The 25,759-nt window shown below is 49.7% G+C and overlaps 1 protein-coding gene across 1 annotated transcript in view; it reads right to left on the bottom strand.

Moving 5' to 3' along the window:
* The window catches only part of LOC144111039 (alpha-amylase-like), a 644,630-nt gene that overhangs the window by 158,906 nt on the left and 459,965 nt on the right, over positions 1 to 25,759 (bottom strand). Inside the window, exon 13 of the mRNA XM_077644138.1 lies at positions 13,895 to 14,073. Within this exon, the coding sequence (XP_077500264.1) occupies positions 13,895 to 14,073 (179 nt within the window). The remainder of the gene's footprint in view (positions 1 to 13,894; positions 14,074 to 25,759) is intronic.

The raw sequence follows: 25,759 nt of genomic DNA, 5'->3' as shown, positions 1-25,759 counted from the left end.
GTGCGAAATCTCTCACGAAAACCCTCTGCCGCAAGCCTGGATCTTTGGAGGAGCGCGGTTTTTACTTTCTCGTGGTCCATGGAATCAGCAGCAGGCATTATTCCAAACACATTCAGCGCCTCTCCGACTGAACACATGCTCAATGCCGTCGCCCATTCACTGCGCTCCCAGCCTTGCCCCAAAGCTATCCGCTCGAATCGCTGCAGATATGCGTCCAGATCATCTCTTTTGTCATCGAAGGGAGCCATCAGCTTCCTTGGCCAAATTCTGGCCGGTCTATGAGATTCTACCCGCTAAGGAACGCTGATCACTGTCCGTGATCCCCTGATCCCCTCCTGCGACATGCGCCTTTTTCCACAAAAGAAACTCCTTCTCCCGCTCTATCCTTCTTTTCTCCGGTTCTTCTGCCTCGCGAGCTCTTCTAGCCTCTCGCTCTTCTGCCTCGCGAGTGCCTGCGCGAGCGTCTGCACATGCTTAAGCCCTTTCCTCTCTCTGTCTATCTGCTTCCTCTTTCTGCTGGTCGCAGAGACACATCACCTCTTCCTTGCTTAACCCAAGCTTGAGCGCCAGTTCTAACGTTCTTGCCAACTCCAAACTCCCTGCCGTCGATAGAAGGGAAAAATTCGAGACAAAGCAAAACAGAAACAAGGAAATGAATCCTGGCAGGCTCGCCATTTATCTTCGTCACGGATCTCCCCTGAAAACACTCATACCGAAAGAATGGACTGGGCGACAGGTGCACCCACACAGATGGACATTTAATACACCCTATTTGACACACACACTAACACAAAACACCAAGACTATAAATACACACCACCCGGGCACACTGCTACAAGCGTCTACTACTAGCGTTCTACTATTAGCGGTCGGCGTTCGTGCTCACGGTTAGTTCGGTGTGGCTGCGGCGTTGTATGGATCCAGTAGGCGGCGTCGAGGCGGCGTTCGACGTGCTTAGGCTGGCGTCGCTGGCTGCGTCGTACAAGCTCCCGGTCCAAGCGCCCGTGGAAATGATGACGGTGTTGTTGGCGTTGGGGGCACCACCCGGATGGGTGGCAAACGCTCTGGAGACACCCCTGGCCGTAGCAGGTGGTAGCGTCCTCCGTTGGCTCCCCGGAACGGGCTCAGGCATGGCAGGAAGTTCACGATGCGAAGCCGTAGAACGCTAGCTCACCGGAGCAGCAGTCGGCGTCGCTCTCTTCCAGCCAATGCGTTCGTGACCCGCCGGAGCCTCCTCCTCTCTGCTGTTCCCCCCGTGCCCCACTCTCCCTCGCCTTTTATAGCCTTGGCGTTAGTCCACGTAAGCCTTGTCGTCGTCTTCTTCTCTTCTCCACTAATAATCTCTCTCCACCTCACCGAATGCTTCTCCACCAATCATCTCTCTCCACCTCACTGAATGCTTCTTCTTCATCTTCTTTATTCTTCGGTTAATCCACGTCGTCTTCTTCACACCTCTTTCCTTTAAAATTTAATTTAGGCTCCTTAATATATGTGACAAAATTGTTCTACCATTGCACTAGAAGCTATGAGGGACGCCGTGGTGATGAGCTTAGGAAGTTTCGACCTCTTACGGCTCTTTAACGTGCACTGATATCGCACAGTAGACGGGCCTCCAGAATTTCGCCTCCATCGAAATTCGATGGCCGCGGCCGGGATCGAACCTGCGTCTTTCGGGTCAGCAGCCAAGCGCCATAACTACTGAGCCACCACTGCGGTTTCCACTGGAAAGGAATTCTATACTGGCGCGATCCGCCCCTGCCGCCCCCCAGTCATTCCTGCAAACCCACGCGACTCCGGGACTTTCTGCGGTACAGACGTTGTTGGTGTGGATGACTGGCTCGCGACGTACGAGCGGGTCAGCACACATAACCGGTGGGACCTTACCCTTAAGCAGACTAACGTGATCTTCTACCTGAAGGGTACGATGCCGGTGTGGTACGAGACCCAAGATTACGAGCGCAACAGTGTGGAGACCTGCAGCAGAAGCTCCGGGACCTGTCAAGTAAGGCGATCGGTCGACAGCTTGCTGTCAAGGAGGAGCTCGCTTGCCGCGCAAAGGCGATACTGGAGTCTAACGCATCGTACATCGAAGACGTGTTAGCGCACTGCTTGAAAGACGACGGCACGACCCCAACATCTGACAGGCTGACAGGGATTGTCCGTCGCAAACTCGAGGCAATGTCACCTGCCGCTTTTCCGCCTCTGGCACCCGACCAGGCAGCTTCAGTCTGCCTTATTCAAGCGGTCGCCCGCTAAGAATTCGCAAATCTGGGTCTAAAACCAGTGTGCTCCATCAGTTCCGAAGATGCCAGCCGCGCTTCCCCGGTCCTCAACCTTTGGCCTCCATACTATCCTCGCTGCCGTCACAACCCAAATGAATGAAGAACATCTGATGACAGGCCCATCTGTTTTAACTGTTCTCGGGTTTGCCACATTTCTCGACACTGCTGAAGCCCTCCAACGTCGACCTACCACTGCTACCTGCTCTTCTTCGCCGTCTGAACGGCACTTCTCGAGACCCGACGAACAGACACCTCTCATCAACCGCTCTTCGTCACCCAACGCTGTATCTCTCCATCACCCGGACCTCGCCGCCCATCGTCCACTGCCTCGTATGCCCGACCTCTTCCATAAAACTGATGGCTGCAGCGTCTGGAGGTGATGCTGCTCTAACGACACTGCAGAAAATCCTCCTTTGACTTCTCGCACCAGACGCAACTTGATCGACGTGCATGTGGGTGGTGTGCTTGTCACTGCCTTGATCGATAGTGGAGCACAGGTGTTAGTGGTGGCTTTGATACTTCAACGTCACTTCAGCAAAGTGCTCACGCCTACCCTCTTAAGGCCCGTTTAACATGCATGCGATTTTCGCTTGAGACGCTGCGATTTCTGTCGGTCTGCGACTGGGGAGGGCCGTCGCTCTAGCCGCAGTCGGCTTGCGATCGAGTTCCGTCCGGTTGGTATCCACTCGCTGCATCGGTGTGTTCACCCTGTGACGGCATGCGACGTTGGGTCACGTGGGAACTATTGCCGCGGTGGAAGCAAAATTGTTTATTGTAATGAAAATGTAAGAAGTATTACCTTGCAACTAAAAATACGCTAGCCATAATATTAACAACTTCCTGTAGAGTTTCTGTCGCGTTTAATCGTGGGCTTCCCATGCAAACATCAAGCAACCTTGCCTGTCCTTCCGACCGAATTCTCTGGGTGCGCGTTGCATGTGAAAGCAGTTACCGAAAATCGCATTGCGGCGTCACCAACCAGGCAGACTATTTTCGTTCTATTCACAGAATGTGAAGCGGGCCTAAGCCATAGTCCGTGTGGCTGATGGCGGAATATCTGCGGTCGTTGGAGTGTGCACTGCCCGTGTCCATCACGGGACGATATACTTCCGTTTCATTTGCTGTTTGAAAAAACTGCGTCGTAACGACGACAACACAGGAAAGAAAAGGAGAACACATGCGCACACTCAGAATTGTTTATTGGAAGAAAAGGGGAACACATATAACCCTCACTCACCATGTAACAACGCCCTATCGCTCTCAAACAGCCAGTAACAAGTAATCGGCAAATGACAAGGCTAAAGACCAAACTCAGAAAGCTTCTTCTACCATACACTTAAAGCACTATCTTATAACAAGAACTGCAAAAAGCAAGCGATGCATTCTAGGATTCAAAGCAAAAATTCATTCAAAGTAAAAGCAGTCAATACTTTAAACTTAAAAGTGAAAGAAAACCAAAGTAAAAAACCAAGTAATATAACAATAAATCCACCACAACAACAGCACCCAGGTTTGGGCGCCGTACGCCAGATAAGAAAGAGAGAATACTTGACGGCACAGGTCTTCACAAAACGTTTCCAGTTACCACATTTCTCCGACGAGCTACAGAGCTATCACTAATACACGTGATCCCCTTCTTTTTAATCACAAAACTTCAAGAATTTCACGTACCACCTTATCACCACTTCTTCCTAGAGCGCTAATACTCTAAGCACTGACTCTCACTCGTAACATTTACAGTGGGGAGGCAAATTCGACCTCTACTCTGTTCTCTAGCGACTTTTCATGCTCCCGTGCCCTGTCATTGATGCAATGACACCTCTGGCCTATGTAGACACTTCCACATCTCAGTGGGATTTTATGCATCACGCCGACGGCAAATTAAACAAAAGGCTTACCGTACCTCTTATCGCAATGGGGTTTCTTCTTTTGCCCGATCTGTGAGGACAACCCGCGCATGTTTCTGGGTGTGGAGCACACAGCCGGAACATTGTAATGGTTTCGAGTGCATCTTTTTGGAATGCGTTAAAGTAGGTGTGGAGGAAGTTTTCTGTGTGAGTGGGAGGGACCCAGTGATTATGCGACGGCAAATTTTCATCCCGTTTGGGATATTGTGGTCGGTTATGGAAGTACTCCCTAAGTCGCATAATACGGGCAAAATTTTGTCTGTTTAATCAACTGAAACTCATTAAACCTACCAGATGTGGGGCAGAAATTTAGGTCATGTGACAGGGCACTCTCGTCGTCATGACTCATGGGAAGTTTGAAATATTGATAATTGAGTTTTGCAACTGGGTTGGTAGTTGCAACGCGGGCTGGCATTTTGTTGAACGATTTTGTCGCGCGAACGCGTTTTGGACTTTATGGCGTTTATATGAGCCACGTTTTGCCTTTGCACACATCAAGGGAGGCGAGCTCTTCGGAAGACAGATTAGAGTGGTTGAGGAATTGCTTTTCTGTGTTTGTTGCTGACTTCAGGGCTGATTAGTGGTGGTCCAAAACAACACGCGTACATTGCTGAAATGCTTGCTGAAGTGCTTTCCGTTGCTGAAATGCTTTTCCACTTTGCGGTATTACTGCTAGACAGTTTGGACATTGCTCGTTCGACAATAACACGGAGACCACACGGAGCAGTGGAGGATGCTACATAACTTCTAATAACAAGAAGTTCCGAACGAATGCGCTTTTCGTCCCCTTTTTTAACGTGTCAAAATTTGTCTGAGAATAAAGAGCAAAAAATGGTCTAAGGAAGCGAACTTCTATGTCTACAGGTGGCTTCCTTGCGGTGTTCGGGCGTTTCTTTCGGAGGTTGCAGTTGTCCTCAGCCGCAGCATGGTCGACTGGAGTTGAAACGAACGGAGCGTCGGTTCTGGAAGCATTTCCTCTAGAAGTGGAGACTCCAGGGCCCAGATTGCAGCGATCCTGAAGGTTGGAACACTGCGCAGTAGTCCCGAGATGAAGGATGTCGGGTATTGAAAACACTAGCTCCTTAGTCCCGAGAGCCGGAGCTTTTGGTGCAGAAAACTCGAGGGTTTGAAGCATGAGGGCCTCTAGCTGATATGCTGGTAGCAGGAATGGCGCAACCGGAAGAAAACAGGGCTGAGTCGGCGCGACCAGAAGAGCTAGCAGGATGGGCGTCTTCAGCAGCAATGCCGGAATCAGAAGCGTCGGGAGCAGGAGAGCTCGAAACAGGAGCGTACGGAACGATGGTGTCGAGAGCAGGAGCGTCAAAGGCAAGAGCATCGGTATCTGGGGCGTCGAGAAACGGACTATCGCGAGCAGCAGCGCCGGCAGGAGCAGCGGCAGGAGCAGTTTAAGGGTGTCGTCCCAGATATTATAGCGGCCCACACAGTCATACGTGGAGAGCCAGTCGTCGACGTCCTCATAGGCGTGGCCGCGGAAGAGTGGCGGGTCGCGCTGCCGAGTAGTACCGGAACAGATGATGGTATCGTGGAGGGTGGGTGCGGTGTGTCTGGGCTCGTCAGGCATAGCAGCGGTCGGCGGCAAGGTTCTGCTACGAAGTTCCAGGATGGGGACCCAGTCGCACCTCCACCAAATGTAAGGGGGTTCGGGAGTTCTGGGCGAAGACCAGAAGGCGGCGGCAAGGGAGCGAACGAGGCGGCGGAAGCGCGACGTCCAGTTAGTTCAAAAAGACAGTCTCGCGCATTGAACTCAACCGCCTTTCTCCTCTTCGGCAGTCGCCTGCACTGGGACCGCGGTGGCCGGCTATATTACAATATATATATATATATATATATATATATATATACGTAGGTTGCGTTGGCTCCGCAGAATAAAGATTTAAGAGAAGTGGGCACTTCTACAAAGACACTTTTATTTATCAACGTTTCGACCGCGGTGCGGTCTTCTTCAGGACTGAAGAAGACCGCACCGCGGTCGAAACGTTGATAAATAAAAGTGTCTTTGTAGAAGTGCCCACTTCTCTTAAATCTATATATATATATATATATATATATATATATATATATATATATATATATATATTGATACGGGAATAAAAGAAGAGGCGGAGAGCGAGCGCGAGCGGCGAGCGCGCGGCTCTAGCACGAGGGAGATAGAACGAGAAAGCTTGGCCGCCGCCGGTCGTGCTTCGCCGGCTCTCCTCCGTACTGCTGCTATATTTCTCTGGGCGGGCCCGTGGCCACCCCGTGGCATCCCACACCGTAACATTTTGGTGGCAGCGGTGGGATCATGCCGCTCACCCGCTCCCAGAATCAAGCACCCGACGTGCCAGACGACAGGAGTCCACCACCGGCCGATAGCGCCGACGACGCGGCGGCCGGCGCCGCTAGACCTAGGCGCTCGGAGAGGCTCGGCTCTTCGCAGCAGCCGGACGCCGGTGTTGAGCGCCTCCTGGATACAGTCACCCAACGGATGGACGCATGGGAGGCCCGTCTGACTGCCCAGGCTGGGGAGATGGAAGCTCTCCGGCGCGAACTCCGTCGCCTGGTGCCAGCCGAGCCGAGCACAGGTCAGGTGCCTTTGGGCGTCCCCGCCGCCGCTGTTTACGGCTCTGCCGTCGCTGGGCCTGCGGTCGTGGCCGCCAATGGCGTGCTCGGCGCGGGTGCGTCCTCGCCGCAGTGTTCGTTGGACGTTGTGGAATTGCCCACATTTGACGGCACCATCTCGTGGGATGCTTACCGCATCCAGCTGGACGGTATTGCGGCGGCGAGAGGCTGGGACGAGCAAATGAAGGCATGGATGCTCGTTGCAAAACTGAGGGGCCGAGCCACCGAGCTGCTGCAGAACGTGCCGCCCGACCAGCTGGGCTCTTACACTGTTCTGGCGGGCCTCCTCGCCGACCACTATGGTGCCTCAGGTCAACCCCGTGTGCAGTACCACCGCCTGCGAGCCCGCCGTCAAGAGCCCGGGGAGACGTACCAGGACCTCGCCACCGCCATTGAGCGCCTGGCTCTGCAGTCGCTGCCGGGAGCGCCTCAGAACGCCGTGGCCCTGGTCGGCACCGAGGCGTTTGTCGACGCCATCCGAATCCCCGAGGTGCAGCGCTTGGTCCGCTCTGGCCGTCCTGATCCCGTCCGCGCCGCCATGGCGCTCGCCATCGAGGCGGAATTGACTTTGCTGGCCACGCGGGGGTCGCCACCGTCTGCCGAGCGCAGCGTCCGGGTGCAGGCTCCTCGGTCCGCAGCCCCAACTGCGGCCTCTATCCGACGCCTGCGTAACGACGTCCGCATGACCTGCTTCCGCTGCGGCCTGCGGGGACACTACGCGAGGGACTGTGCCGGCCCTCCAACGTCGGGAAACGATTTGGCGGAACTCCGGGGGCACCGTTCCGCCGAATCCACGTCCACGTCCACGTCCACGTCCACGGCCACGTCCGTCCCCACACTCCTTCGTTCTCCGCGTCCCCTCCTTTCGTCGGCTCCGATTACCACTGATGCTCCTTACGTGCTCGTCGACGTCGCCCTGCTTGACCGGCACGTAAAGGCCTTGGTTGACACTGGAGCGGCTGTCAATGTACTGCACAAATCGTTTGTTGCTAACGCGCCCCACCTGCTTCTGCCAGCCGCCAAAACCCGGCTCTTAGCTTTTAACGGCACCCCTGTGGAGCAAGTCGGACGTGTCGTCGTCAACCTGACAGCACTCGGAAATACCATCTCCACCGAGTTTGTTGTCGCAGACAGCCCTATTTGGCCAGTGGTCCTCGGGTGCGGGTGGTGCCAGCAAGCCGGAGTCGTCCTTAATTTTACTAGAACCAAACCACGGGCGAGCCGAACTCTCTGTTTGCCGGGCTGGCTTAGCCGGGTTTCCAGCCTCGGTGTCGCCCTGTGGCAGTCCCTGGTGTCGGCGACCAAGCGTGCCTCAGCATCTCTGCGTGACCTCGCGACGAAGTGGCCGTGTCGAGTCAAGCCGTTCGACGTCACTACCGTGACTGTGGCGTCCGCCGTGACCCTGCCACCGGGTGCGGCAACGTGGGTGTATGCCAAGCTTGACAGTCCGGTCACAGCAGACGTGCTGTTCGAACCCATCCGGTGTTCAGCTCCAGCCCGTCAGATGACCTCCCCTCGAAGCCTTCTGCCTGTGCTCAAAGGAGAGGCCCACGTATTTATACTCAACATCAGCAGCGTACCTCTCGCGCTGACTCCCGGCACGCAATTGGGTACAGCCTCAGTTTTGGACCCCGGGTCACCAGTGGCGTCTCTGCATCCTGAAGCCCCGCCTCGCCACCCTCCAGCGCCGGCGATCCTATCATGGGAAGAATTTAACTTTGGACCCAGCCTGACCTGCGCGGAGCTCGCCTCTCTGAAGACCTTGCTGCTCGAGCATCGCAGTTGCCTTGCTCTCAGCGCCGGTGAACTCGGGTGCACTTCCTGGGCTCAACACCGGATCAACACCGAAAACCGCGGGCCCGTTCATCACCAACCTCGCCGTGTAGCGCCAGCCGAACGGAGAGTCATCCAGCAGCACGTGTGCGACATGCTTGACCAGGGAATCATTGCCCCTTCTTGTAGCCCTTGGTCCTCCCCTGTCGTCCTTGTGCGCAAGAAGGATGGAACATTCCGCTTCTGCGTTGACTATCGGAAGCTGAATGCTATTACTAGTTGCGACGTGTACCCGCTGCCTCGCCTCGACGATGCGCTTGACCGCCTGAAGGGGGGCCGTTATTTTTCCACGCTAGATCTGCTCTCGGGCTACTGGCAGGTGCCTGTTCACCCCGATGATGCGGAAAAGACGGCTTTCGTGACTCCCGACGGCCTTTACCAGTTCAACCGTATGCCCTTCGGTCTCTCGAACGCTCCAGCCACCTTCCAGCGTCTCATGGACCGAGTCTTAGGCCATTTGAAGTGGACTATGGCGTTGGTCTACCTGGATGACGTAATTGTCTACGCGGCTACATTTGAAGAACACCAGAGACGCCTCAAACTCGTCCTCGAAGCCCTTACCTCTGCTGGGCTTCGCTTAAAACCAAAAAAATGTTTCTTCGGTTTCGCGGAGGTGACGTACTTGGGTCACGTTGTGAGCCGGCATGGCATCCGTCCCGACCCTGAAAAGCTAAAAGCGCTTACAGCTTACGAAGCTCCCACCACCGATCCCACCACCGCCAAGGAGCTCAAAAGTTTCCTTGGATTTGCTTCGTATTTCCGTCGTTTCATTCCGGACTTGCCAAGCGCAGCGCTCCATTGACCGCCCTGCTGAAAAAGAATGCACCGTGGAGTTGGACGCAGGCCCAACAGCTCGCGTTTCTTGACGTCAAGCACGCCCTCCTCGAGCCTCCTACATTGGCCCATTACGACGAATCGGCCCCCATCGTCCTCCACACGGATGCCAGCCAAGATGGGCTCGGCGCTGTCCTCCTGCAAGAAGACGAGTCTGGTGACCACAAAGTCCTAGCTTATGCCAGCCGCCAGCTTTCCGACGTTGAGCGCCGCCGCCACTCTTCAGAACTCGAGTGCCTCGCCGTTGTCTGGGCCGTCGAGAAGTTCCGTCCCTACCTGTACGGCCGTCACTTCACCATAGTCACGGACAATAGCGCTCTCACTTGGCTGCAGTCCGCCAAACATTTGAATGCCAAGATTGCACGCTGGTCCCTGCAACTTCAAGAGTACAATTTCACAATAGTGCATCGGCGCGGCTCTGCCCATCAAGATGCCGATTTCCTTTCTCGCCACCCTTGTTCCGTGACGGCTTTGACGGACCTGAGGACTGCACAAACGCAAGATCCCGCCATTGCTGCCATAATCCACTCCCTTGGCACCGCCGCCGGCGCAGGCCTCCGCCAACTACGCCGGGTCTATCGAATGAAGGACGACCTCTTGTGTCACGTGAAGCGGCTCCGTGGTCGACCACCCGTCTGGTTGCCAGTTGTGCCGGCAACACTGCGGCCGCAAATCTTGCGCGGCTTACACGACGCTCCCACGGCTGGTCACCTTGGTCGCGGCAAGACCTACGCACGAGTGTCGGAGCGGTTTTGGTGGCCTAATATGTCCAGAGATGTCAAGGAACACGTGGCGTCCTGCCAGACATGCCAGTACAGAAAACCGTCCACAGGTGTAACCAAGCCACCCCCGCAGGCTTTTTCGCCACCAAGTTCACCTTTCGAGCTGGTTGGACTGGATCATTTGGGCCCGTTTCCGAAGACGCGTGCCGGCAACCGGTATGTTCTGGTTGCGATCGACTACTTCTCCAAGTGGGTCGAAGCACTGCCCGTTCCAGACACGTCGTCCGCTCATGCCGTCGCGTTTGTGGAACAGCATCTCGTTCTTCGGCACGGTGTTCCCCGGCGCCTCATCACGGACCGTGGGAGCTGCTTTATGTCCCATGAATTCGAGCGAGCCCTCCGCTCCTTCGGCATTGCGCATTCCACTACATCTGTCAATCATCCGCAGTGCAATGGCCTCGTGGAGCGTGTTAACCGTACCCTCACGGATATACTCGCATCCTACGTCGCTCCGTCCCACACAAACTGGGATCGTTTTGTTTCTGCTGCAGCTTTTGCAGTCAACACTGCAGCGCAAGAAACAACGCATGTGACGCCGTTCTCAGTCGTCTATGGCAGAACGCCCTCCATCCCTCTCGACGCGCAGTTGGGCCTTCCCCATCCTACTGCGTCAGCAGCTGAATCTGCTCAACGACTTCATTCCGCCCGCCTCGACGCCCAGCGCAACCTCCTCACGGCTCACGCGCGTGTGCAAGCGGCCAACGCGGCAGCACCACCACATCCCCCCTTCCGGCCCGGTGACTTGGTCCTCGTTCGCCGCACCATCCGTGCGACTGGCCGTGCCGCAAAGCTCTTGCCCCGATACCGCGGCCCTTACCGTGCCGTTGCCCGACTCGGCCCCGTGACATACCGCCTCGAAGACCTGCCAGAGCATCGACCATGCGGTGTGCACCACATTTTCCCAGAACATGTTTCAAACATGAAGCGATATGTCTACGGCGCCTGCGGTGACTCCGACTTAGCTACCGGGTCCTCATTAGTGCCGTCGTCGCCTGCTGGCTCCATGCCTTCCCCACGCAATGCAGTCCCATAAACGGATCCCCGCTCAATATGCAAAAACCTCCCTGAAGTTCGCCTCACCGGTGTGGGACCTTCTTCGGCGACTGCAGACACCTTCGCTCAGCTCACACACTTCGAATTCAACGAAGAGTGTGACCGTTTCCTATCTGCGAGCCCACATTGCATCACCCCAGGAAACCCTGCATCAAAGCACGGCCTGACTTCTCTGCCCCCCCCCCGGTGGAAAGGTGATACGGGAATAAAAGAAGAGGCGGAGAGCGAGCGCGAGCGGCGAGCGCGCGGCTCTAGCACGAGGGAGATAGAACGAGAAAGCTTGGCCGCCGCCGGTCGTGCTTCGCCGGCTCTCCTCCGTACTGCTGCTATATTTCTCTGGGCGGGCCCGTGGCCACCCCGTGGCATCCCACACCGTAACAATATATATATATATATATATATATATATATATATATATATAATGTGGTTGGTTTGGTTGGTTGGTTGGTTTATGAGGGTTTAGCGTCCCAAAGCGACTCAGGCTATGAGAGACCCCGTAATGAAGGGCTCCGGAAATTTCGACCACCTGGGGTTCTTTAACGTGCACTGACATCGCACAGTACACGGGCCTCTAGAATTCCGCCTCCATCGAAATTCGACCGCCGCGGCCGGGATCGAACCCGCGTCTTTCGGGACAGCAGCCGAGTGCCATAACCACTCAGCCACCGCGGCGGCCGCTATATATATATATATATATATATATATATATATATATATATATATATATATATATATATATATATATTAAATATTGCTATTGCTATTACATATTGCTGTATTGCAATATATATACCTAGAAACCTGCCCACCGTGTCAGGCGACAGCGGAATTACCGTGCGAGGGTACTTGGGGAGGGCAACCTGCGTCGAAACCCACCGAGCCAAGCAACCCAAGTCCCACCGACGGCCGCACCTGCCCTAGAAGGGCAGCGGCGCATCGCTTGACCGCTGCACCAGGAGGGGTAGGAACGCACTCGGGGTTATACGAATGGAGAGAATGATAAATTCCGCATATACGGACATAAACCCCTTATCGCTGTACGAACCACTGCCATCCCTAAACATTGGAGATGAACAACGGAACCGAATTGAAATCCGAGCTGTTAGCGCACCTAATTCGCGTTTGGCAGAACTACGCAAATCGACCATTATTTTTTTAGTCGCTTAATAAAACAGTTTCAGCGCCGCGGTGGCAGCGCAAGTTCCCTGCCGCACTGAGAGTCACGTGACCCTCCTCTGTCATCCTTGCGCGTGCCGTTTACCCTCGCCCCAGCTGCGCCTCTGCGTCACGTGAACCTCTGCTCTTACGCTAAACAGCCCACGGGCACTCGAGCTTTTATTCCGCTGTTCCTCCTGCTTCGTCCCGACATAGGATGCCGTGTAAGGCGAAAGCCTTTATTGGCTGATACCCGCCGCCAAGAGTCTGTCCTTCCGAAGTCGCGCTCTTCAGCAATTTGATAAGAAAAAAAACCTTTCGAAAGACGGCACTCGAACCACCATCCTTCCGTTCCACAGCCCAGCGTGCCAACGACTACGCTGCTTCCTCCGAACGCGTATGCAGTTCTTCTTGTCTAGGACGCTGGAGAGTGTTTGCGGAAAGGCGTCGAATCAGACGGATGCCTCCTGAACGCCCTCCAAAGTACCCCAGCGTTTAAGATTCACAAAGAATTCTGCACTTAATGACCATCTTCTCTACACATCAGCGTAACAAGCAGCAAAACCGCTCTAAAGGCTTTCGCCTGACCGCACTTTAGGACAACAAAGTGCCCCTGAATTTTTTTGTTATTTTGCTACTGACCCATTCAGTTCTATCGCCGTAAAATTTCGCTGAAACAAGAGGGTCCGGATCACAGAGTGCGCGCCCGGGAAGCCGAAGCCGCCTGAAGCCGAAGGTAGGCTAGCCGAAATTACGCCGCTCGAGCGCCTGAACGTCAGGTCGTCAACACTCGTTCTGCTTGCAGGCTTTCAACAAGCTGCACAATCTCAGAGGTTCTGCGAATTTTAGCTATATCAGCAGCTGCACACTTTATTCTGTCATAATCAGGCAGCTCTGCACATGACAGACGGCAGCGAGTTGCAAGGCTGAAATTCACATCACTTTGGATGGCCGCCTTCCATCTGCTGTAGTCGATCTAGCGAAACCTTCTCGATAATGCGCAAGTTGGCGGCGTAAAGAAGGCAGACAAAATCGCCTTGTGGTAGTGAACATACGCAGCAGTTTTTTTCACCATGAGGGAAAACAGTCTCAGCGTTTGCGCTGTCCGGGATGCAAACTTTGTTGTGGAGAGTACTTTTGCAGCAGATTTCTAGCTGACTAGATTTCGAGCCTTTGTACCAGTCGGGAACGCTTCGCTGAAACTAAAATGTACTTTAAAGGCACACAAACACACACACGAGAGAAGAGAACGGGACAGAGCATAGCGGCTGAACGGGCGTCCTGTCCCGTTCTCTTCTCTCGCGCGTGTATTTGTGTGCTTTTCGCGCCTTTATGTACGATGATCAGTTAGCAACTAGCCCAACAAGTGGTTCTCTGAAAAAAAAATACTCGCTTGTCATGCAAAAGGCGCCGATGCCCGACTCACCTCAAGCAGCCGCTTATCGAAGAAGCTGATGGCCAGGTTGGCGAAAGGCGTTTTGCCGCGCTGCGTCAGGTGGTCCTGAATGAAGACGACTGCGTTCTCTACCAGCGGCAGCCCAAGGTCATCCAGCAGCATGGCGAGGTTGCGCGACCGGTGTCTCTCCAAGTTGCGCAGGCAGGCGCCTGTGAGAGACAACAAAAAAGCCGCGCCTTTCGACTGCGAAAATCGCTGGATGCTCTGCACTGTGGAACGATACAGGGGCGAATATGTTGTTGATTATTGCGTCAGTATTTGAGGGACTATGAAGCGGACAAAGGGGCGGATGACAATGAAGCTCTTGGTTAAGGCTTTGGAGTGAAGCCCTGAGGCCCTGCCCGCCGGATTCCAAGGAAACTGCCTTCTGTGGCTATATATATATATATATATATATATATATATATATATATATATATATATATATATATATATATATATATATATATATATATATATAAAAGTGATTTCTGGCAGCTGATTTGGTCAAAACAATATAAAATCACCAAAAATTGAAGAAACATAACAGGAATTAATTCACGACGTTTCGGCTGGAGGACCAGCCTTTTTCGAGTGTAGTACAGCGTTTGAAACACGCAGTTTTTATAGAGTGCGCGAGGTACAAAGTTTACAAGTTTACAGCAATGCACGAGTTCAAAACACTAGGGGGGGAGGGAAGAGACCAGGAAGAACATTTTTCTCTTTTTTACTCTTTTTTTAAACAAAGGAAGAGAGAGAATCGGTGGCAATCTAATACCCCTGTCACATGGGACTTCTTCTCGGCCTTTGCCGTAAAGTTGTCTTATTGCACTAAAGGAGGAAAACCGAAAAGGAGCAGCGACGCTGCTACACGGCAAATCCAAAGGAGCTAGAACGCGGCCACCGTGAATGCCAAAAGTCACCGCTGTGTGTGAAGCGGCGCTAGTAATATTACGAAATTAAGGCAGACGGTAGCACTTCAGCTAAGAGTGTTTTCGTTTATGTTGGAAAAAATTAGCTATCACGATAATAAACGATAATAAACAAAGTTTCTTTTTTTCTTTTGATCGTTCTCGGTCCGACCACGGTAGGCGCACTTTTCCGTTCGGCTCCTCGTCGTGTTCGAGAAGCGTGCTTTGTTGCTTGTGTCTTTGTGCACACAAGCAAACTCAAAACACGCACACAACAAAGAGCAAACGAAGAAAAAAACAGCAAAGCGAGATGCGCAAGCACCTGTGTGTCGATGCGGCTGCTGAAAAGCGTTCAAGTCCTTTCTTAGCAGTGTGAATGTCTTTAGTCATAGCCTCCTCTATGGTTAGGTGCACTGTAACGCAAAATTAACCATTAAATAAGGTAAATTAGAAATTTTTTTACGGTTTCGAAACTAAAAATTGCGTCAATTTTTTATTTTTTGAGCTCGCTAGTTGGCGCTGCCGTCTTGGTTGCTCCTTTAAGCAACTTTAAGGCCGCTGACGGCCGCCTTTATTGCTACGGACCTTTATTGCAAAAGTCTCGACGCTTTGCCGTGTAGATGCGAGTCACGCGCCTTTGGGGCAAAAGACCTTAATTTCTAAGGCCTTACAAGTGCCCGTGTGACAGGGGTATAAGAAGGCATTTCCTAACCTGAATGCAGGTGTTCCCAAGGGGCCGAAATTTTTTTAATAACAAAAGAATAATAAGAAAAATAATATAAAAATATAAAAAGGGGGCATTCTCTCTCACCATCTCAGCGCTGCCTTAGAAAGGCCCTCGAGGTGTTGCTTCTCTCAGCATTTTGGTGACAAGCGTGAAGGGTTCGACCCCTGTACAAGGAGGAAGCTACATTCCAGAGAAACTGGTAGGGGGAGGAGGAGGGGGAGTAAAGAGGAATGCAAACGAGGCCTCTAATAAGAAAAAAAGACGAAAAAAGAAAGAAAAGAAAGTAGTGAAAAAAGGAAAGAGGCTTGGTAATATGCATTCAGAGAAGGGTGGTGGCAACACGAGAGAATACAAAATAGGACATTTAAAAAAAGGGGGGGGGGGGGGATTTTTTTCACCACCTCAGGGCTGCTTTGGAAAGGGGTGAAGGGCGCATTTTGGTGACAAGCGTGAAGGGCTTGACCCCTGTACATGCAGAAGACAACATTCCAGAGGAACTGGTAGGGGGGAAGGGAGGGGGGTAAAGAGGATTGCCAATGAGGCCTCTAAAGAAAGAAGAGGAAAAAAAGAAACAAAAACACAAAAACAAAAAGAATAAGAAAAAGAAAGAAAATTAGGGGAAAAAAGGAAAGAAGAGCTATTGTACAAGACTTGGAAATATCCATTCAGACAAGGGTTGTGGCAACACGAGAGAAATCAAATACAAGTTCGTAATCAACCCTTAGAAGGGCGCTCCGTACACACGCATACAGATACAGACAAAAGACGAGGCTAACAATAAATCCAACACCAGAAACGAACTGCAATGAGTCGGAAGTACAATCTACCGCAAGACAAATGACCATTCAGAATAAACAATTCATCAATGTACGATGCGAAGACCGACATGACCGCAAAAAGAATGAGGGGGGATAACAGCAAATGGGTGACAATATAATACAATGCGCGACAATACAAGATTAGAATAATAATAAAAAGGGGAAAGAAAATAGCAGTAAATGTGGGACAATGCAAGTGAAAAAACTGGGGACAATGCAAGTGAAAAAAGGAAAACACGTCGGAAGCTATGCTTGTTATGCATGCTGCCGCCCGTTCTATGAGTCTGGGATAATTATTTTTGATAGTCTGGGATAATTATTATTCTAGGAGTCTGGGATAACTATTTGTTACATCTATTGAGTGTGTAAGCATGATAGCCGGCCTACTGTTTCGTTAATGCCTCGAGACTCTGTTAAATTTGTGAATTAGGTACGATTCACAGCTCTCGCGGTCATAATTTGTTTGGAACACCGATAGGAGTACAATAGCTGTAATATATATATATATATATATATATATATATATATATATATATATATATATATATATATATATATATATATATATATATATATATATATATATATATATATATATATATATACACGAACAGACTGTGAACAAACCAATTGACCCTCGGCCCTCAGTCCCCAGCGAAGCAACTGACTAAGGCTGCGGTCAGACCTTTGACGCCGCGGAGGGTGCTAAGAATTTCTGGCTCTGGACAGGCCGCCATTGGAATCTGAGCCTGGAAACGTTTAACGCTGGAACCTTATTTATTCAGGCTAACCTAGCAATGCTGTTCGAGGAACAAGCGGGCATTAAATGGGATGTCATAGGCCTTAGTGAGGTTCGGAGGACAGGTGAGGCGTATACAGTACTAAAGGACGGGCACATCCTGCGCTATCGTGGATTAGCGGATAGACGAGAACTAGGTGTGGGATTTCTCCTTAATCAGGATATAGCTGGCAACGTAGATGAGTTCTATTGTATTAACGAAAGGGTGGAAGCTATCGTAATTAGGCCTAATAAGAGGTACAGCCTGAAGGTGGAGCAGGCCCAGGCTCCTACATCTAGTCATGATGACGAGAACGTTGAAAGCTTCTATGAAGACGTGGAATCGGCAATGAACAAAGTAAAAACAACGTACACTGTACTGATGGGCGACTTCAATGCGAAAGTGGACAAGAAGCAGGCTGATGACCAGGCGTTAGGCGAGTATGGGATGGATTATAGGAACAGCAGGGGAGAGCTATTACTACAGTTTGCAGATAGAAATTATTTACGCATCAAGAATACCTTCTCCCCAAACGAAAGAGCAGGAAGTGGACCTGGAAGAGCCCTAAAGGTAAGACTAAAAATGAAATTGACTTCATACTATGTGCTCAACGTGGCATCGTTCAGGATGTGGCCGTCCTCGGAAAGATGCGTTGTAGCGACCACAGAATTGTAAGGTCTCGAATTAGCTTAGACGTGAAGAGGGAACGGAAGATGCTAGTGAGGTGGAAGCCCAGTATAAAGAGGGAAAATAGAGGAATTCAGGATAGCACTGCAGAACAGATATTCAGATTTAACTGAGAAAGACGATCTTAATGTTGATACGATGAACGATAATCATACAGCCATGGTTACGGAGTGCGCAGTAGAAGTAGGCGGTATGACGGTTCGACAGGATACTGACAAGCTATCTCAGGAGACGAAAGATCTGATTAAGAAACGTCAAAGCCTGAGGGCGTCTAACCCTACAGACAGAACATAACTAGCAGAGCTATAAAAGTTAATAAATCAGCGCAAGGTAGCCGACGTAAAGAAGTTTAATATGGAGGGAATCGAGCATGCTCCAAAGAACGGAGGTAGCCTAAAAGCGGCGAAGAAAACATTAGGCTTAGGTAAAAACCAGATGCATGCATTAAGAGACAAGGAGGGCAATGTCATTAGCAATATATATAAGATAGTTAATGTAGCCGAAGTGTTCTACACAAATCTATAAAGTATCCAATGTAATCAGAACGTTAATGATAGAGACAGTGGCACAGCAATCCGTCATCCCACCCATAACAAAAGAGGAAATAAAGAAAGCCTTAGTAGCAACGCAAAGGAGAAAGCAGCTGGAGGGGAGATTCTGCTAGAAAAACTAGCCATCGTGTATACGCAATGCCTTATGACCTCGACCGTACCAGAAGCTTGGAAGAACGCAAATATAATCTTGATTCATAAGAAAGGAGACGCCAAGGACTTGAAAAATTACCGACTGATCAGCTTACTGACCGTTGCCTACAAGGTATTTACTAATGTAATCGCTAATAGAGTCAAGGCAAACTTAGACTTTAATCAACCGAATAATCAGACAGGCGTTCGCAAAGGATATTCCACAATAGATCACATTCACACTGTCAATCAGATGATAGAGAAATGCGCAGAATATAACCAACCCTTATATAGAGCCTTCATTGATTACGAGAAAGCATTTGACAAAGTGGAAACCTCAGCAGTCTCACAGTCATTGCGTAATCGGGTGTGGATGAGCCTTAAGTCAGAATACTGGAAGATATATATAGGAAATGTACAGCTACCATAGTCCTCGTTAAAGTCAGCAATAAAATTTCAGTAAGGAAAGGCGTCAGGCAAGGAGACACGATCTCGCCAATGCTGTTCACCGCATGTTTACAGGAGGTATTCTCAGGCCTCAATTGGGTGCAGTGGGGGATAAGCGTAAATAAGGAAAACCTAAATAATCTGCAATTCGCTGATGACATTGTCTTGCTGAGTCACACAGGAGATGAGCTGCAAATTATGATCAATGAGTTAGACAGACAGAGCAGTACGGTGGGTCTAAAAATTAACATGCAGGAACCCAAAGTAACGTTCAGTAGTCTAGCAAGAGAGCAGCAGTTCACAGCTGGCAACGAGGTGCTGGAAGGGGTAAAGGAATACGTCTACTTAGGGCAGGTAGTGGCAGCTGATCCAGATCACGAGAGGAAAATAATTAGAAGCATCAGAATGGGGTGGAGCGCATATGGCACGTTCTCTTAGATCATGAATAGCAGGTTACCAGTATGCCTAAAAAAAAAGTGTACAACAGCTGTATATTACCGGTACTCATCTACGGGGCAGAAACGTGGAGGCTAACGAAAAGAGTTCAGCTTAAGTTAAGGACAGCACAGCGAGCCATGGAAAGGAAAATGCTAAGTGTAACGTTAAGAGACCGGAAGCTGGCAGATTGGGTGAGGGTACAAGCGCGTGTTAATGACATCCTAGTCGAAATCAAGAGGAAGAAATGGTCTTGGGTGGGGCATGTAATGCGAAGGCAAGATAACCGCTGGTCCTTAAGGGTAACGGAGTGGATTCCAAGAGAAGGCAAGCGTAGCAGGGAGCGGCAGAAGGTTAGGTGGGCGGATAAGATTAGGAAGTTCGCAGGCACAGGATGGGCGCAGCTGGCAAAAAACAGGGTTAATTGGAGAAACATGGGAGACGGCTTTGCCTTGCAGTGGGTGTAATCAGGCTGATATATATATATATATATATATATATATATATATATATATATATATATATATATATATATATATATATATATATATATATATATATATATATATATATATATATATATATATATATATATATATATATATATATATATATATATATATATATATATATCTTATATATCTTGTCTGCTAATAGCATAACGGGGGTCTCGGTTCTGGCAGTCTTGATGCCATAGGTAGCATAAGAGGGCTCTAGCACAGTTTCCGCCCTCGCCTTTAGATGACGTTCTACGTCACACTCGCGGTATTACAGGACGTGCTACGTCCACCGCTATGGTCGAGGGTGGCGCTGGTGAACACTCTTAAGGTTCGCTTACACCCAGTAACCATAAATACTCACGAAAGCAGCACATTGGACAGCCGTCGCCGTAGCTCAGTTGGTAAGAGCACCGGATGCGATATTCGGAGGTCGTGGGTTCGGATCCCACCGGCAGCATGGTTGTTTTTTCTGCTGCTTTATAAGTAATTTTCTTTAAACCGATTGATTGGCACTACAAATGAAAAGAAAAATTTAAAAAATTCCCCTATGCACCTTGTTTTCGGTGACTCTTGGCTTCCTTAATATATATATATATATATATATATATATATATATATATATATATATATATATATATATATATATATATATATATATATATATATATATATATATATTGATTTAAGAGAAGTGGGCACTTCTACAAAGACACTTTTATGAATCAACGTTTCGACCGCGGTGCCGTCTTCTTCAGGACCGCACCGCGGTCGAAACGTTGATAAATAAAAGTGTCTTTGTAGAAGTGCCCACATCTCTTAAATCTTTATTCTGCGGAGCCAACGCAACCTACGGTCGTAACATATATATATATATATATATATACACGCGTACAGCAGCAACAGTTGACAAATATTAATAAAAATGGGGAGAGGGGCGCGGGAAGAAGGCAGGGTCAAGATTGGGCGAGGAAAGAAAAAAAGAACCGAGATGGCGATACGAGAGAAAGTTGGAGCAAGGCGGTGCGGGAGACATGGGCAGCGCGGCAACGACAAGCGTACGAAAACAAACACAAGAAACAAAATACAAAGATGGGTTCTGCATTAGATGCGTCCCTATAGAGGCGCCTTTTGGGCGGGTTTTGCTAATTTATTTCGGCGGACAGTTGTAATGTTAGGGAAGGAATGGGCTACGTTGTCACGAGCACGTGGGTAAAAACGCACACGAGGGGCTTGCGCTTCAGTGAACAATGTGTCCTCCCCGTGGCTCAGGTTGATTCTCCCTGGGCCGGCCGTCGAAACGACTTCGTCGGGAGCACCTTTTGGTAGTGGCGGCGAGGGCAGGCTGTGTACAAAGCTTTCAAATTCTCGCAGAAAAAAGAAGAAAAAGAACACGCAAGGAATGGCGGTCAAGTTTTCGAAGGGTATTATCAATTCTGCAGGAGGCAGTATAGTGTGTGTAAGGAGGAGTATGGAGGCCTGGGATGCATACTAGGAGTTAGAAAGGGTAGAACAAAGTTATTCAGTCAAGAAGGAGTGTAGGATTATTTTATTTGGAGTTGCATGGAAAGAGTACCTGGCTTTTCGTTACGACTTGCTTGAATAGTTTTAAACGTGTGGATAAAATAGGAATCACGTACGTTGTTAACGTTGTCGCATGTTTTTGAAGCCCTCTTGAAGAACTGTTACATTTAAGTAGTCAAATGAGTATACATTTAAGATTACATGATTGGATAAGGAAAGATTTGGGAGAGACTAGGTGTGTGCGCGGTGACTGTTGAATCATATGCGGAATGCAGTGTTTGTCTGTCAGAGTGCACTCAAAGAGATAAATAATGTCTGACCAGTCGCAGTCAAAGTTTTTGTTTATTGAATGCCGGAAACCTGACCTCGTATTCGTTGCGGAACATGTAGTCTGCATGTGTTTGAAAACTTTGCAGCGACCTTTAACACTGGGGCGGCATGCATATTTTTCAGGCTTTGCATTTCTTGGAGCAGACTAGATAGTTCAGAATGTTTTTGCATGTCTGTAGATCACGTGGGGTGAGCATGTAAATATATTAGGTATTCATTGCTACGAGGCAGCGCGCAGAGACGACGGACAAGGAAATACACACAGCAAGGCGCTAGCTATTAACTGAATTTGTTTCGGAAGTAACACCTCTTAAATATCGCTGTTGTGCATGTCAAGCGATTACACATCAAGTGGAAACGGTCAATCAGCAAACCTGTCAATAAACGTGAATTCTTTATCATGCAGAGTCAAGGTGGTACTACTAACGCATGAGTCTCCTTCTTTTCATATCTGATACGCTTCTGCGATCCCTTTGGTCACTTAATCTCTGTGCCTGAACAACAACACTGCCCTATCAAGGAGGGGGAACATCCTCTGCATGAATTACAATGCTCGGCTAAGTTTTTCAAGAGGCCGACTTGACAGGGAACGGAAATGCTCCCGTAATCGCTTATTCAAGCACCTGTCCGTTTGTCCGATATGCTCTCCCGCACGTCGCGGAATGCTGTATACTACGCCTGTGACACATTTTACATACCCAAAATGGTGCCTGTTAAGTTAGAAGTCCACGGCGCCGATGGCACAAGCACGGCGGCACACATTTTCCTACACAAACTCCGGATTTCTGTACAAACATGCCACCACGCCAAGAAACAAAGGTAGATTTCAGGTAAAATGCCAGTAATTCCTGGAAGGACTCGATTGATATGTCACACTGGCTTCTAACATTCATTCATCATTGTCTTCAATGAGGCACTCTTTGACACACTGAAGAAAAGCGTCCTTTGGAACCCAGTAGTAAACATCAACCACGTCAGTGCTGAAGGCGTTCTCTTGACTTGGCTATTTTCTGCAAAAGACTGCTCTTCTGTCTCTGAATTTTTCACTCTGAACGGGTCTTCGATGTGGAACTTTTAAGATGTTGCTGTAAGTACAATGAAATTTCATGCTGCCAGGTCCCGTTCTGTGAAACTATTCTTCGAAGGGGCATGTACGGTTTTTGAGACTTGATAGTGAAAAATACAGCAAGCTCGAGCCGCTATTTATCCTAGTAGAAAGGAGTTCTAGATTCAATTCCTGCGCTAGGAGCCTCGTCTTGTCCTTTTCATTTGACGGCGTAACCGAAAGAGATAGAAAATTCTTCTCAATGGCTTCGAAGCCCTTCTCTGAGAACACGCCCTTGTCCAATTACTGGAATTACTGGCATTTTACCTGAAATCTACTTTTGTGTCGACGTGGTGGCACCCCTGTACAGAAAACCGGAGTCTGTATAGGATCAAGCGTGGCGCCCTGCTTGTGCGATATTTTCTTTCCAAGGCTAACCGCCACATACAGGAAGGAGTCGGAGAGATAGCTGCGCGTGTTCCATTTTGTCGACGATTATTTTGTAGTTGTAGAAGGAAGTGTCCCGCTATATGCATAAGGCGCAAAAGGGTTGAAAATTGAGCGAGTTGGTACGAATTCATAGTGCTTGTCCTTGCGGTGCCACAGGATTATGAATATATATGATGATGTACTGAAAGTTTTCGAGGAGTGTGCGATGGGTTTGTCAGCGCCCGCAAGGCTATGGCCTGCGATTTCTGCACCTTAGGCTGAGTTTTCTTAAGGACCATGTGTGCTGGGCGTACAAATCGCGGACAGCAAAACCCCTGCTAGACTGCCGGTCTGCTCACTGGAAACTTGTGCAAACAGGCATTGCAGTTTCATGCTTAGGGTCGGCAATTTCTAAGTCATGCTACCACCACCGTTGAAATTAGCTTTCAAAACCAGGTGGCGAGATTAAAGAGCGCCGGGTTTCCGCTCTCCGTCTCGATGTCGGGGAGCGAGAGTTTGCTGAAACATGCCAGAAAAGGTCAGGCAGGTGCCCCTGAACAAGAACAAGACGGAAAACGTAAGTACGCAGTGTTGCCCTACGTCCATGGAATGATGCATCGTTTGAAAAAAGTAGGGTCGCGATACGGAGTGCAAGTAGTATTTTCCGTTCCAAGAAAGCTTGGGCAGACCTGCGCATACGCCCATAGAAGGGCTGAGTCACAAGGCCAATACTGGCTGCAGCGTCTGGCACCAGTTTCGATAGGCACCATTTTGGATATGTAACATGTGTCACAGGCGTAGTATACAGCATTCCGCTGACGTGCGGGAGAGCATATCGGACAAACGGGCAGGTGCTTCAATAAGCGATTACGGGAGCATTTCCGTTCCCTGTCAAGTCGGCCTTTTGAAAAACTTAGCCGAGCATTGCAATTCATGCAGAGGATGCTCCCCCTCAGTTGCGATGCTGTGTCGACTGCGCCAGTTGCGATCCTGTGTCGACTGCGCCAGTTGTTTCCCCTTCCGGTGGCGATGAGAGGAAACTACTTGATGATGAAATCGGTGTTTCTTGATGGCCCGGTCGTTCTACTCGCAAACATTCACATTACTCAAGGAAAGGAGAAGGTTAACTATTTATTTACATATAGGTAAAAAAACGAGAAGAAACAAAGCAAGGAGAAAACTATTTACATGACTAAATCGTGGATCAGACAAATTCAGCCCCCGCTCAACCCAGAGCGCTTGGTTTTAAACCCTCTGTCTCCGCCCTTAGCGGAGACAGCAACCAGTAAGATAACAAACGACCCATCTCGCCAATCAGTGGTCAGGGAAAGGAAAATAAGGATTTCCGCCAACTAATCAGAAATTGGGGAAAGAGTGCTGATTAACCATTTGGGAAAGGAGAGGTTGCAATCAAATAGACAAACAGCACAAACGCAACCACCCACTCCCACGGCACCCACGGCCCAGCCGTTACCACTTTCTTTCGCACACGCGACAAATGTATAATGCTGAGATCAATTTCCTATCGCGTCATCTGCTGTGATTCCAAGTTCCTTGTTAGGTAGCGCTGGCGCAGGCCAGATATGTATTTATATGCCTCGATCTTTCTTCAATAAAGCAGTTGTCAGTAGCGCCCGTGCTCGTCTTGTCTGTATCTCGTCCCGTCCTTTGCGCTAAAAATATGCCTGTAAGATCCCAAAAGTGTTTACTGAATGCACCGCACGAGACGAACACAGTCGTTACGGGAATAGTGGGTTTCCGGTCACTCGGCTAATACTCAGCCGTATCTCGTGCGCCCCCGAAACCTCGTCAGCCACCACATGTCGACAGCTGTACTTGGTTAGCGTTTTTCCCGGCGGGGCATCGCCGTGACGGCGCGGCGTAAACGAGGAGTGCAAACTGCTGGGCTAGTTGGTTCATATTGCATAGAAAAGGAACCAGCGAAAATAGACGCAAGACAAGAACAAAGGAGGCACACACCACAACGCTGGACTTACAACTGATTTATTGCGATGAAAAATCGCTCATTTTAAAGGAATTTCCTGCCTGCGCACCCACCCTACAGACAATACACTTCGCGCACCACATGATGACATGCCTACTATAACGATAAAAACTTGTACTCCTTTTCAGTGATAATCACAGACGGCTCGCTGACGCATTTCTGCTTATTCTTTCTGATCATGAATGCCTCCAATAGCTCACGCTCACGTTTAGATTTACCCCGCCCGATAATGCTGGCAATGTGAAAACTAGGAGAACATTTGCAGTCCTTTACATGTAAGGCTAGATTGCTGCCTGTGCCTGTGCCCAAAGTTGTGCGATGTTGCCTCAGGCGCTCATTCAAGCATGCTCCAGTTTGGCCTATGTAGATTTTCCCGCATGACAATGGGATTGAATACACCACGCCCACTGCGCATGTGGTGAACATAGTCTGGTGTTTCGTGTTGCAAACACCAGTTCTGCGCATGTCTGCAAAGGTTTGGGCGCACAAACCGGACAGTTTGCAAGGAGCAGAAAATGCCATAGTGACACCAAACTTCT

The sequence above is a fragment of the Amblyomma americanum genome, chromosome 11 (assembly GCF_052857255.1).
Source record: "Amblyomma americanum isolate KBUSLIRL-KWMA chromosome 11, ASM5285725v1, whole genome shotgun sequence".
In the NCBI taxonomy this organism is placed as follows: Eukaryota; Metazoa; Arthropoda; class Arachnida; order Ixodida; family Ixodidae; genus Amblyomma; species Amblyomma americanum.
Note: the sequence above shows the minus strand (reverse complement) of the source record. Positions and strands in the feature narration are given on the sequence as shown.